The sequence below is a fragment of the Bombina bombina genome, chromosome 6 (genome assembly GCF_027579735.1).
Source record: "Bombina bombina isolate aBomBom1 chromosome 6, aBomBom1.pri, whole genome shotgun sequence".
Taxonomy (NCBI): Eukaryota; Metazoa; Chordata; class Amphibia; order Anura; family Bombinatoridae; genus Bombina; species Bombina bombina.
In genome coordinates, this window is record NC_069504.1 from 620829145 (window position 1) to 620842845 (window position 13701).

Below are 13701 nucleotides of genomic sequence, written 5' to 3' on the forward strand. Positions count from 1 at the left end.
AAGACATGCTACATATGCATATTTCGCATAAACCAGACATCTGCTAAGACAGAAATGGGTAAATTTCATTCTAAAGTTGCACATTACACAAACAAAACTGTTTTTTAAAGATTACAGTGGCAATTGTCTAACTAATTAATAATGTTGTGCACAAGTACTCACTCGAGCCACCCAGGGGAAACTGTCTGGCCTCAAACTGCTGCCACAGGGACGACTGTCTGAGGATGCGGGCATCATGACAAGCCCCACCGAAATTGTTTTTTTTTGTTGCGTTACAGAAACTCGTAATACCAGCGGTAGGGAAAAAGCAGCGTTAGGAGGCTTGTTCACGCATAACGCACAACTCGTAATCTAGCCGATACTTATTACCAACAATGGATTAAATTTCATATATCACAGTATTACGTTATCTAGCGTGACATGTGAAGCTGTGCATTACATGAAACAAACACGCTTCATAGATAACAATATAGCACATACTAGTTTTTAAAATATAAATACATTTCTTATTGACATGCAAAACTGTAAAATGCGTCCTTTGATTGGATGAAGTTTTTATGCAATCCCGGATGCGCCTTTGATTGGATGACGTTTTTACGTGATCTCGGATGCGCCATGTTGCTTAAGACGTCACATGCAAAGCTGTAAAATGCGTCCTTTGATTGGATGAAGTTTTTACGCAATCTCGGATGTGCCTTTGATTGGATGACATTTTTACACAATCTCGGATGCGCCATGTTGCTTAAGACGTCACATGCAAATCTGTAAAATGCGTCCTTTGATTGGATGACATTTTTCCGCGATCTTGGATGCGCCTTTGATTGGATGACATTTTTACGCGATCTCGGATGTGCCATGTAGCTTAAGACGTCACATGCCAAGGTGTTAAATCCGTTTGATTGGATTACGTTCTCCCGCAATATTTGATTTTCCACGTAACCCACATTTGCGAATGAGAACACAAGTTTAAAACCATGACTTTCTTGATTTATGGATTGTGTCAATCATGTACATTGTTGAACCATAGCTGATAAAGAACACAAAAATATCTTTTGATGGCTGTCTCGTTGAAGAAACAAATGAAGGCAATATGTTTTTCATGCAGAATACATTTTGAGGCAAGAGGCAAGTGCAAATCCATGAATATACTCCATCTTGTTTAATATGTTTGTCAACAATATTTTCAATTTACTAAATAATTAATCTGTTGTGATGAATTTTCTACATATCTAATTCCTAAAGATTTGCTTTTATATTTGAATAAAATAATCAATATGCATTGACCTTTAGCATATGATAAATATACATGAGATGTCTACTTTTTCTAGATGTTATGTCCTGATATTTTTTCTTAATGTAAATGCTCAGTATTGTGTCATATATGGCTTCCACATTGTTTATCTCCAAATATAGTATTGTGAGCATATATTTCTAATGTAACTCTTAAAAGGACATGAAACCAGAATTTTTATTTTTCTATTTAACATTTTTAACTAGGTTTTGAATTATCTTCTATTCTCAAATGTGCTTCAGTCTCATGGTATAATGTGTTAAATGAGCATCAATACACTACTATATTTTAAGTAAACACATGGGTGAGTCAATGACAATCGGTAGGTATATGCAGCCACCAGTCAGCAGAGCAGCCCTAGATAAACCTTTCTGCAAAGGATACCAATATAACGAGTCAAAGAATGTGAGTAAGTGTGAATGTTGTTTAAAATTTTAGACTCTCTAAAAATCATGTGATTGTTCTGCTTTAAGACACCTTCTAAATTAAATGTCTTTCTTAATAAATTCCAACACTCTAATGTAGCTTTAAAAAAATAGACTTTATTTAACATGTCAAGAGAAATATGGCATACAGGCTTAGTATCCTATTCAAATATTTTCTTGTTTTTACAAGTATGTGTAGATATACCAACAAGCCCTAAAGATTAGTATATGTTAGCATATGTTCTTGTTTAAAGGGACAGTCAAGTCAAGCAAAACATTAATGATTTAAATATTAAAAAATGAAATTTTCTTCAAATTTCTCTTAAACGTTTATCCCCAATTTATCTTTGTTCACTTGTTGTTCTTATTTGAAAGATAAACCTAGGAGGTTCATCTGCTCATTTCTTAGACCTTAAAGAGTGCATCTAATCTGAATGCATTTTGACCACTAGAGGGCATTAGTTAATGTGTTTCATATAGAAAACATTGAGCTCATGAAGTATAGTTATCCTGGAGTGATCAGTGATTGGCTGAAATGCAGATCTGTCAAAAAAATAGAAATAAGGGGTCATTTTGCCGAGGCATAGATACAAGGTTAATCACAGAAGTAAAACGTGTATTTCTATAACAGTCTTGTTATTCCAAACTTGATAATGCATAATAATAAAGTGTTTGCTTTGTAACCAACAATAATTCATGTTATGACTGACCCTTTAAGCTGTGTTGTTGGCATCAAAACAGTGATATGCCATCATGTATAATTGTAATGGCAATTTTTTTTGAGATTAGGAGAACAGTTTGGACATCACATTGCAAAAACCAACCAATGTAATCAAAAGGACAGCATGTGATGATGTGGTCTCCACACACTAGTAAAACACACTCTGCAAACAATCTGCCTTCCATGTCCCATAGAAGCCTTGTGCTCCACAAGTGTAAGAAGACCACATCATCACATACCTATCCTTTACACATTAAATAAATAAAAATATATATAAAAAAAAACTTCCTCTTCCTATCCCTCTTCCCATGAGACTGAGGCTCTGGGGGGGGCAACTGCCCGCTCCGACGAGTTCTCATAGGAGAAGTTTGGGGAAGAGGGGGAGGAGGAGTACTGTGAGTGGTTAAGGGAACACCAGGCTGAGGAGGAGATTGAGGCAGAGGAAAAGATGGAGGATGCCCAGGATCAGATGGTGCAGGAGCAGATGGTCCAGGAGCAGATGGTGCATTTTGCGCCTTCCGGAGGACCGGCAAAATATTGTTAAAAGTATTCAAAATCTCTCTTTGGCCTTCGTGAATATCATTCAGTACTCCTGTCAGGTACACTCTGCTTTCCACCTGTTCCCTGTGGGAGGCACGCATCTCCTCGAGGAAATCAGTCAAGATCTGCACCTCTGTTATCTCTGGGGGTATGTATGTGCACAGCGGGCTGCTGGTGCACGAGGGGCTGCTGGTGGATGAGGGGCTGCTGCAGGGATCTCTTCTGCAGCAGGGTCTTCTTCAGGGGATGATGGTACAGGGATGTCTTCCATGTCTCCTCGAGGTGGCGAGTCATCTGCACCACTCTCATGCCTGGGTGAAGGAGAAGCCTGTGGGTGCTGTGCTGCCTCCTCCCCGGCCTCAGACTCTGTATATTGTAAAAAGAAAGAAATTGAGATATTAGCACAGTTCCAAATAAAGATGTAAATGTTCTATTTGAAAGTGTATTAATGAGGCTGCCTTCATAATTCTATTGTAAGCAAAAGCAATCAATACGATTTCAGCATTTGCAAACCCGTCTTTCTGGTATCTATATGGTCAATCTGAATGTTTTTTTGCATTTGTCTTAAATCTGTTTAAATGCACCTAACCTGTAGACTATATACTAATGTGATGGCTTTTCTAGAAATGCAACTTTCGCAAGGTAGTTGTGAATGCGTTTACATAATAATGTATAAGAAAGCGTAATTGCGTTAGTCATATCCTTAAATAAATTTTGCGTGTGAATAGGTTATGAGGTGGATGTAAAGTGATTAGTAAATGATCTTATCGGCAGATGAGAGTGGCAGGTTCCCGGTATCAACTCCTCCGATACCGACTATGGTCACTTCGGAGATGTTGGGATGCAGCATTTCCTCTGAGTGGGAAAACTCAAATATTATTTCTGGACCGCCACCGGTCCCGGCTAAGTATTCCCTCTCCCTTGAGAGCTTTCTTTTCAGTTCAGCTCTGCAGTCCCGGTAACAATGCTGAATAGACTTTACATCCCTGTTATAAACCCCCACTGCATTTATGGCATCCCTGATCTCCATCCACAGCTTCCTCTTATCCGTAGGCATGGCCTTCGGTGCCTGCAGCCTCCTAGCCCTCTCCATATAAGCCTCTATAAGGGCTTCCTTCTCATCCATGGAATATCTCTCCTCCCTCTGCCTGGGCTTCCCATGCGATGTGAGCCTCTGTTCCTCGGACTGTGAAGCTCCCTGTCTACGCTGCATACCACTGGGCCCAGCCACTTGTTCATCTTCAACAATGTGGCAGGGTCCACCCACCCCTTCCTCTCCCCCTTCCTGTCCCGTTCCTCTCCCCCTCCCTCTCTCCTGCCTAGCCTCCTCTACAAGCTCATCCCTGAACTCAGCCCTAGCCTCCTGCCTAATGATCTCTAATATCTCCGGGCTAATATGCTCCCTATCCCCCTCTCCCGACATACTCAAACAAAATGTGAAGGTTCCCAAATAAAAGGGGGTCAAAATAATGAACAAAAAATAAAAAAAAGTGCTGAAAGCGTGAATGGGATATAAATAAAAGAGGGTAAGGGGTATTAAACAGACAAACGTATATGTTGAAAAAGACAAAATTGAGGATATGTAAACAATACGTTTTTTTAATAAAAGAAAAACCTATGGGATGAAAGGGAATGGGGTATGGGCTTAAAGGGAATGGGGTATTGGATGAAAGGGAATGGGGTATGGAATGTATTATAAGAGGGAATGGGGTATGGAGTATATGTAGTGTTATTGATAAATGTATGTATGTATTGAATGCGTTTGCATGTCAATGTGTTTATATAATGAATGAAACAAACTCTCGCTCACTAACTCACACTAACTCACTCTCTCACACTAACTCTAACTCACACTAACTCTAACTCACACTAACTCTAACTCACACTCACTCTCAATAACTAACTCTCACTAACTAACTCTCACTAAATCTCTCTACTCTCTCAAATCTCTCCAAACCCTAGACCTGCACCTAACTCGAAAAAGCAATACAGTCAAAGAAGCCATGCTTCTAGCATGCTTATAGACCCTATGTAAATGTTTAATGATGTACTGGTTTGCAAAGTAAAGGAGGTTCAGGTGTGCTTTCTTACTCCTAGATTTAGAGTTTTGCGGCCAAAGGGGTGCGTTAGCTACGCGTGGTTTTTTTCCCCTGCACCTTTTAAACAACGCTGGTATTTAGAGTTGTCTGAAGGGCTGCGTTAGGCTCCAAAAAGGGAGCGTACAGGCATATTTACCGCCACTGCAACTCTCAATACCAGCGTTGCTTACGGACGCGGCCAGCTTCAAAAACGTGCTCGTGCACGATTCCCCCATAGGAAACAATGGGGCAGTTTGAGCTGAAAAAAACCTAACACCTGCAAAAAAGCAGCGTTCAGCTCCTAACGCAGCCCCATTGTTTCCTATGGGGAAACACTTCCTAAGTCTGCACCTAACACCCTAACATGTACCCCGAGTCTAAACACGCCTAGCCTTACACTTATTAACCACTAATCTGCTGCCCCCGCTATCACTGACCCCTGCATATTATTTTTAACCCCTAATCTGCCGCTCCGTACACCGCCGCGACCTACGTTATCCCTATGTACCCCTAATCTGCTGCCCCTAACACCGCCGACCCCTATATTATATTTATTAACCCCTAATCTGCCGCCCCCAATGTCGCCGCCACCTACCTACAATTATTAACCCCTAATCTGCCGACCGGACCTCACCGCTACTCTAATAAATGTATTAACCCCTAATCCGCCTCACTTCCGCCTCAAAAACCCTATAATAAATAGTATTAACCCCTAATCTGCCCTTCCTAACATCGCCGACACCTAACTTCGACCGCACACCGCCGCAACCTACATTATCCCTATGTACCCCTAATCTGCTGTCTTTAACATCGCTGACCCCTACATAATATTTATTACCCCCTAATCTGCCCCCCCACCATCGCTGCTACCTACCTACAATTATTAACCCCTAAACTGACGACCGGACCTCGCCGCTAATATAATAAATGTATTAACCCCTAATCTGCCTCACTCCCGCCTCAAAAACCCATAAACAAATAGCAAACTGTTTAAATGATTACTTTTGTTCAGTCTTTACAACAGACGGTAAAGATAGTGAGATTCTATTAAGGGATGTTACTGTAAATAATAATGTGAGTAGTACTTTTCATTTTACAGAGGAAGAGGTTTCAATGGCTTTATCAAAAATAAAAGTAAATAAGTCTGTGGGTCCAGATAATATTCATCCAAGAGTTCTAAGAGAACTTCGATCAGTAATAGCTACTCCATTAGCTGATTTATTTAATCAGTCACTTCTAACAGGAGTTGTTCCAAAAGACTGGAAAATTGCCAATGTAGTCACTCTTCATAAAAAGGGTAGTAGGGAAGATTCTGCTAACTATAGGCCAGTCAGTTTGACCTCAATTGCAGGGAAATTAATGGAAACTCTTTTAAAGGAAAGACTTGTATCTTTCATTCAGACAAACAACTTAGAAGACAAAGGACAGCATGGTTTCACTGCTAGAAGATCATGCCAGACTAATCTAATTGATTTCTTTGACCATGTAACTAAAATAATAGACCAGGGAGGAGCCGTAGATGTTGCATATCTAGACTTTAGCAAAGCATTTGATACCGTCCCACACAACAAACTTATTCACAAAATGTATTTCCTTGGAATAGATGCTAAGATTCTTAAGTGGGTAGAATGCTGGCTTGAAGATAGACGACAGAGGGTTTAAATTAATGGAGTACATTCAAATGAGGCATCAGTTACTAGAGGTGTTCCCCAAGGGTCAGTTATTGGGCCTGTTTTGTTTAACATGTTCATTAGTGATATTGGAAGTGGGCTTAAGGGGAAGGTTTGCTTGTTTGCTGATGATACAAAAATTTGTAACTGGGTAGATGTTCCAGGAGGAGTTGATAAAATTAACTGTGATATTAATAAACTAGAGGACTGGTCAAATAAATGGGATCTGAAATTTAATATTACCAAGAGCAAAATTATGCATATAGGATCCAAAAACCCGAAGGCCAATTATAGTCTCAATGGTACATTACTGAATGTAATTAAAGAAGAAAGGGACTTGGGAATTATTATTTCAGATGATTTAAAATTTGGTACACAATGCAGCAGTGCAGCCAAAGCAAGTCAAATGCTTGGTTGCATTGGAAGAGGTTTTAGTAGCAGAAATAGCAAGGTTCTTATGCCACTTTACAGATCATTAGTTAGACCAAATATGGAATACTGTGTACAGTTCTGGAGACCATGTCTTCAGAAAGATATAAATAAACTAGAAGTTGTCCAAAGGTGGGCTACTAAAATGGTACATGGTCTAAAATATAAAACGTGCAAAGAAAGACTCTATGATCTAAATTTGTATAGCTTATAGGATAGAAGGGAAAGAGGTGAAATTATAGAAACCTTCAAATATATGAAGGGACTTAATAAAATAGAAGCTGAAAGCATTTTTCACAAAAAAAATAAATGCCAAAACAAGGGGTCACAATCTAAAGTTAGAGGGTAGCAGATTCAGGAGAAATTTGAGGAAGCATTTTTTACAGAAAGGGTGGTGGACTCATGTAATAAACTTCCATTTGAGGTGGTAAATACAAAGACTGTAAAAGAATTTAAAAATGCCTGGGACATGCATAAGGCTATCCTAAGGAAAAAGTAACATGTAATATTGGTAGACTTGATGGGCCTTTTTGGTTCTTATCTACCGTCAAATTCTATGTTTCTATGTTACACAGTAGCACATTGCCAAAAGTGCAGACACAGTTGCAAGCTGTAGTAATCTTAAGCTGGTTAGACGTGTTAGTGACGATTCCCACTTTAGGATAACTCTGGAAATGGTCAACTCACTCCAGTTGAAAACACATAAGTGCCAACGCACGCTTCACCCCCACAGAAAGTATGTGTCACCGGGGCTCATCAGGCCATGTTCAGTCCACTCCAGACCTCCTCTTTTTATAGCACCTGAGTCAATTCAGGTAATTGATTCCACACCATATTTTATTTTCTTAAAGGGACATATCATTATAAGAAAGATATACTGAAGCCTTTGCCCTTCTTGTTTGTATATAAATATATAGAAGATACATTGTTTCACAAAATAGACACATAATTCCTAATGTACTTTGTAGACTTCCATCTCCTAGCATTATAATGACTCCCCTTTACTTTCCATGGCACCCACCCTATCGGATATAACTAACAATATATACACTACCACTATATACAAATATACATGTCTCAAATATATCAGATGTGAATTATAGGAAGCTGGCAAATTCTAACTTATCATTTTAACCTGTTGGGATCCTAGTCCCCAATCTATAGATCCATTTCACTTCTTTTTGAAGCAGGACCCTGTGATTGTCATTCCCTTGTCAATAACTAGGAATTTAAGGGACTCCACCTCACAATTATGTATCATATTAAAATGTCTAGCGACATTGGTATCCCTGGAGTATAAAATATCATCATGATGCTCTTGTACCTGGTCCTTTATCACCCTCTTCGTTTTACCAACTTAAAAAACTGGGCAAGACCATTGCAATAAATAAATAACTCCTTCTGATTTACAGTTAAAGAAAAATCTGATATCATAGGTCTTTTGACCAGACACTGAGAACTGTTTAATGCTAGCCATATGGACACAATACACACAGTGTCCACAGGAAAATCTACCTTTGATCCCTCTGTCTTTTCTTAACCAATCTGAGTTAGAAGGTCCTCTCACAAATTGGCTTTTCACCAGTTTTTCTTCAAGATTTGGAGCTTTTTAGCTACCATTAATGGTGCTTCGCTTACCACTTTTTAATTCTCTCATCCAAAGTTAAAATATGCCAATTTTGTTTCATTATACCTTTTATTATATTATCCCATTGGTTGTTATAACTCGAAATAAATCTTATCTGGCCATTTTTATCCTTAGCTTTCTCCTAATATAAAAGATCATCTCTGGACATATTCCTTGCCATCCACATTTACTTTTTTATACATTTATTGGAGTATCCTCTCTTAGGGAATCTTTCCTTCATCAGTGAAGCATGCTAATCAAATTTTGATAAAGAGGAGCAGTTCCTTCTAAGGCAAAGGAACTGGCCATAAGGAATACCCCTCTTTAGGTGCTCTGGATGTCCACTCCTAGCATGTAAAATACTGTTGGTTGCATTTCTTTTCCTAAAATTTTCCTTGACAATGGAATTTCCTTCTTTTCTTAGAGTTAGATCCAAAAATGCTAACTCTTTATTGCTGACCTCAGAGGTTAGGAGAATGTTCTTGTCATTACAGTTTAATGTGGTAACAAATTCTTCAAATTCACAAATTGTACCATCCCAAAGGACAAGAACATTGTCCACATACCAAACCCACATTAACACCTTTTCATCAAAGTTGCCACTATGGGTTTCAAAGATATCAAACAGCTCCCATGCCCCCAAATGGAAGCATGCATATGTGGGGGCACATACTGCCCCCATTGCTGTACCTCTTAGTTGGCGATATATTTTGCCATCAAATGTAAAAACATTGTTTTTGAGAATAAACTCCAACAGAGAAATGACAAAGTCAGTATGGTCCTTATAAATAGGACCCCTTGTATCAAGGAACCTTTTAATAACTGAGAGACCCACTTGGTGGGGGATCAAAGAGTACAGACCCTAAACATCCAAAGATGCCAACAAGGTACTCTCGCTTACTGACACCCCATCTGTCTTCCTTAATAAGTCAGCCGTGTCTTTCACATAGGAAGACAAGGTCAACAGAAAAAGACGTCGATATTTATCCACATAGTCACCAATGTTTTCAGTAATGCTCCTGATCCCCGAGACAATTGGTCTACCTGGGGGACACTTCATGGTGCTCTGGATATAGGAACTGCAATTCTTTTTGAGTAATCACTCCCATACTGCTAGCCTTGTTAAGAAGCCTGAACAAAGAGGCTTGAATCTGGCCCAATGGGTTTGAATCTAGCCTTTCATATTGGTTCCTATCACTCAATTGTTGTTTCACCTCATTTATATAAAGGCTTTCGCCCATTAGGACCAGATTCCCACCCTTATCAGCAGGCTTAATCACAAGGCCACTAGCGGCACTCAGCTCCTTAAGCACCTTTCTCTCATTTGGTTCCAAATTGTCATCTGTCTGTCTAGGTATTCTTTAAAAGTTCAGTATGTGCCAAATTTAAGGGGAATGAGGATAGATTAACAATTTGTAACTCGTCATCATTGGGATTTGTTAGTATTCCCTGTGATTTCCTACTGTGTATATTTTATGTGGCAATATGCTTTTACTTTATTCAGTGCTGTAGGGCACAAATGGGTGAATACTATTTGATATATTTGAAAGTTAATTAAATATACATATAAGCCTATTTTGTGTGCTGGTGTTAGTTCCCTTCTTTTTTTTAGGGTATTATTATATGTCCTAAATCGTCTCTTTTTCTAAATAATATAATTCTATATATGATAGATAGAGTGTGTCTGAGAGGAGGTGTTTGTATGCAGAGGGATTCAAATTTGGTCAGTGTGTGGTTATAAAGTCCCTTGTTTGTCGGTATGTCAACTAGTTTTTGAAACACTCGTGGACCTTTGCAACCAATTCAGTTTGTGGAAGCACGGTTTCATTGCTAGTCAGTGAATGTACTGTGAAGTACAGTGGTGTCTACTGTAGAAAGGTTCGCGTATGGTCTTGTTGTATATTCCCCGTTTTCGATTAGAGAAGTCAGTGGTGAGGGAATTGACGAGAAATAGTGGGTCGTGTTCACTGTTTTCTCCCACATCTGAAATGTCTCCTGGACTATAGGATTATTAAAATGGAGCTTTTTGAGTGTGTTAGGATTGCCCCAGCAAAGCCTTCCCAAATGTGATTTTCCCAGGCTCAGGTGTTCTAATGGGACCCAGTGCTTATGGTTGTAGTGAATGTTCCAGTGCACTATCCTCTGTAAGAAAATAACCTGGCAGTATGTTGTAAGACTTGGTACCCCCAATCCCCCTTGTATTTTAGGAGTTTGAATTATTTGTTGGTTGATTCTTGGTGGCTTTTTATGCTATATGAAGTCACTTAATGCCTTTTGTATTGAAGGGAGGTATGTTCTGGGTAAGGGGATTGGTAGTGTTTGGAGAAGGTATAGCATTCTAGGGAACACGTTCATATTGATAACGTCAATACGTCCTAACCAGGATAGCTTTTTAGAATGCCAAGATGATAGGTCTCTTATTATAGTATGTTTAATTGGAGTATAATTTGAGTTGTATATGCCATCGATCAAGGGTGTAAGTTGTATGCCTAAGTAGCTTAAGGAGTGAGAGCACCATGTGAATGGAGTGACTTTTTTGGTTTTGGCTAAGGAGGAATCTTTTAAGTTTATATTTAGTATCTTCGACTTGGACATGTTGATAGAGAAATTAGTTAAAGATTTAAATATGTCGAATTCGGATAGTAGGTGTGGAATCGAGTTTTCAGGGTCTGTGAGGGAGAAGAGCATGTCATCTGCAAACAGGGATACCACATATCTCTGTGAGCCTATATTGATTCCGGATATCTGCGGGTTTTGTTTGATTTTTACCGCTAGGGTCTCTATGACACATGCAAATAGAAGGGGAGATAGTGGGCATCCCTGGCGAGTCCTGTTAGTAATAAGGAATTGTGCGGAAAGTGTCCCATTTACTAAGATTCTCGCGTTAGGTTGGGAATAGAGAGAGAAGATTCCAGTGATTATTTATGGACCTAATCCCATATGAATCAAAGTGGCTCATAGGAAATCCCAAGCAACACGGTCAAAAGCCTTTTCCACGTCTGTTGACAAGAGTACTGACGGGATATTTTTGTTTTGCGCGTAATGAATTAAATTTAAGGCCCTGACCGTGTTGTCTTTCGCCTCCCTTCTAGGGATCAAACCAACCTGATCCAGGTAAATGAGGTCAGGTAGAATTTGGTTAAATCTGTATGATAATATTCTCGCAAATAACTTGATAACGGTGTTTAGTAGCGGTATGGGGCGATAGTTGGAGGGAAGGTCAGGTGACTTATTAGGTTTTGGTAATAATACTATATGGGCTTCTAAGGCTCTAGACGTAAAGGCTTTGGAGTTGTCAATAGAGTGGAAATAGTTTAGGACATGTGGGGTTAAGATTTCTTGAAATGTGATATAATATTTGTGTCCGAAGCCGTCATGTCCTGGTATCTTCCCGGTAGGTCAGTCCTTTATAACTAATTTTAATTCATCTGATGTAATAGGTTCCTCTAATTGATCTTTTTTTTTTTTTTAAATAATTTTTTTATTGAGGTTATGCAACAATACAAAAAACATCATACATTGATATCCGTGCAGCAGTAAATGCGCATTAGTCAATTGTGAATAAACATTTTCGACCATAAAAAAAAACAATAGAGATCAAAAACAACAAAAATTGCAACAATGTCTTACATCAAATAAGTTTCTCAAACCTCTAGATTTTTATATATATTCACAAAACTGGCTGACTAGTGAGAAGGTCTCTCATGGACCCATTGGCTGCGTAGAAATGAAATAATATAAAATAGTCAGATCTGCGGCCGCTATTGGGCCTAAAGATAGCTTAGAGTAAATATGGGTGGGGGAGGAATTTCAGCGGATAAACACCGCTTATTGAATAAGGGGGAGGAGTGGAGGGGCGGGCCATATAGGAAAGTCTCTTGAGTATCTAAGGGGCAGGTATAGGGCAGAATATCAGTGAGAATTCTGTGGCATTGAAATGCTTAATGTTTACTGGGGCTTAATTGACAGCAGTCCATACGGAGACCTAGGGCAGTCAAGCAAGTTTATATAGGACTAGAGGCATATACTGGATTGAACTATCATTGTTAACCATTGTGTTTATATTACATGTACTGCATATCCATAGATAGCAACCCCCACGAGTAAAGCATGAATTCAGGCGAGTGGCGAAAATACTTGTCAAATATACAAAAACCGTCTGCCTGCATTTAAATGAGGGATTAACTATACCTTATATTAAGAATAGGGCTGCACAAGAGCTTCCTAGGAGCTATAGACATGGGTAATATACAGAAGCAATATAATAAGTGCTTGATGATATATGCAGCCTGACAGCGAATTTAAAATCACATAGTACAGATATCAGGTGTAGTAGCTTGTGACACAGTGTGTTTCATAAAGCTGCATAACCCATCACTCACTGAAACTTATTTGTATCTACATTGGTTACCTTAACTCCATATTACAGTCTACCAATAGGTGGTTATGCTAAAAAAAAGTGGATATAGGTGAGGGCTATAATACTGACATAGTAAGCCCAGAACACCCAGGCCATTAGGCATTTAAGAATACCTATACAAACAAAATTAGAATGTAGGGTTCTTGTAGGTGAGGCGCTAATAGGGGCATATGTTCAGACATAGTTGGAGCTATAGCCTCTAAATAAGATAGGATAGAGCCAGTATGGGCCGTCTAAAATATAAACTAGCAATACTGTATGGACATAGGCCTCAAGAAAATAGCAAGTTATAAAAGAAACATCATTAATGCAATAGCTCCTTCTTTTAGCTAGCCTGCATGACTGAAATAAATAAATCTCAAGTAAAGACGGCTGCCAAAAAAAAAGGCTTTGTGCAATAATATACTAGCCAATATAATGTAGATAGTTACAACATAATAAGTATTTTAACCTATGCAAGTATAATATGGTATAATAAGAAGAAAAATAGGGTTAAGTAG

The 13701-nt window shown here is 38.9% G+C and overlaps 1 protein-coding gene across 2 annotated transcripts in view; it reads right to left on the reverse strand.

Annotated features, from left to right (window-relative positions):
• Window positions 1-1813: 1813 nt before the first annotated feature.
• LOC128663345 (translation initiation factor IF-2-like) overlaps window positions 1814-13701 on the reverse strand; it is a 65845-nt gene continuing 53957 nt past the window's right edge. For both annotated transcript variants that reach the window (XM_053717633.1, XM_053717634.1), the window contains exon 2: window positions 1814-3343. In XM_053717633.1, coding sequence (XP_053573608.1) covers window positions 3092-3343 — 252 coding nt within the window. In that variant the 3' untranslated portion in view covers window positions 1814-3091. The remainder of the gene's footprint in view (window positions 3344-13701) is intronic.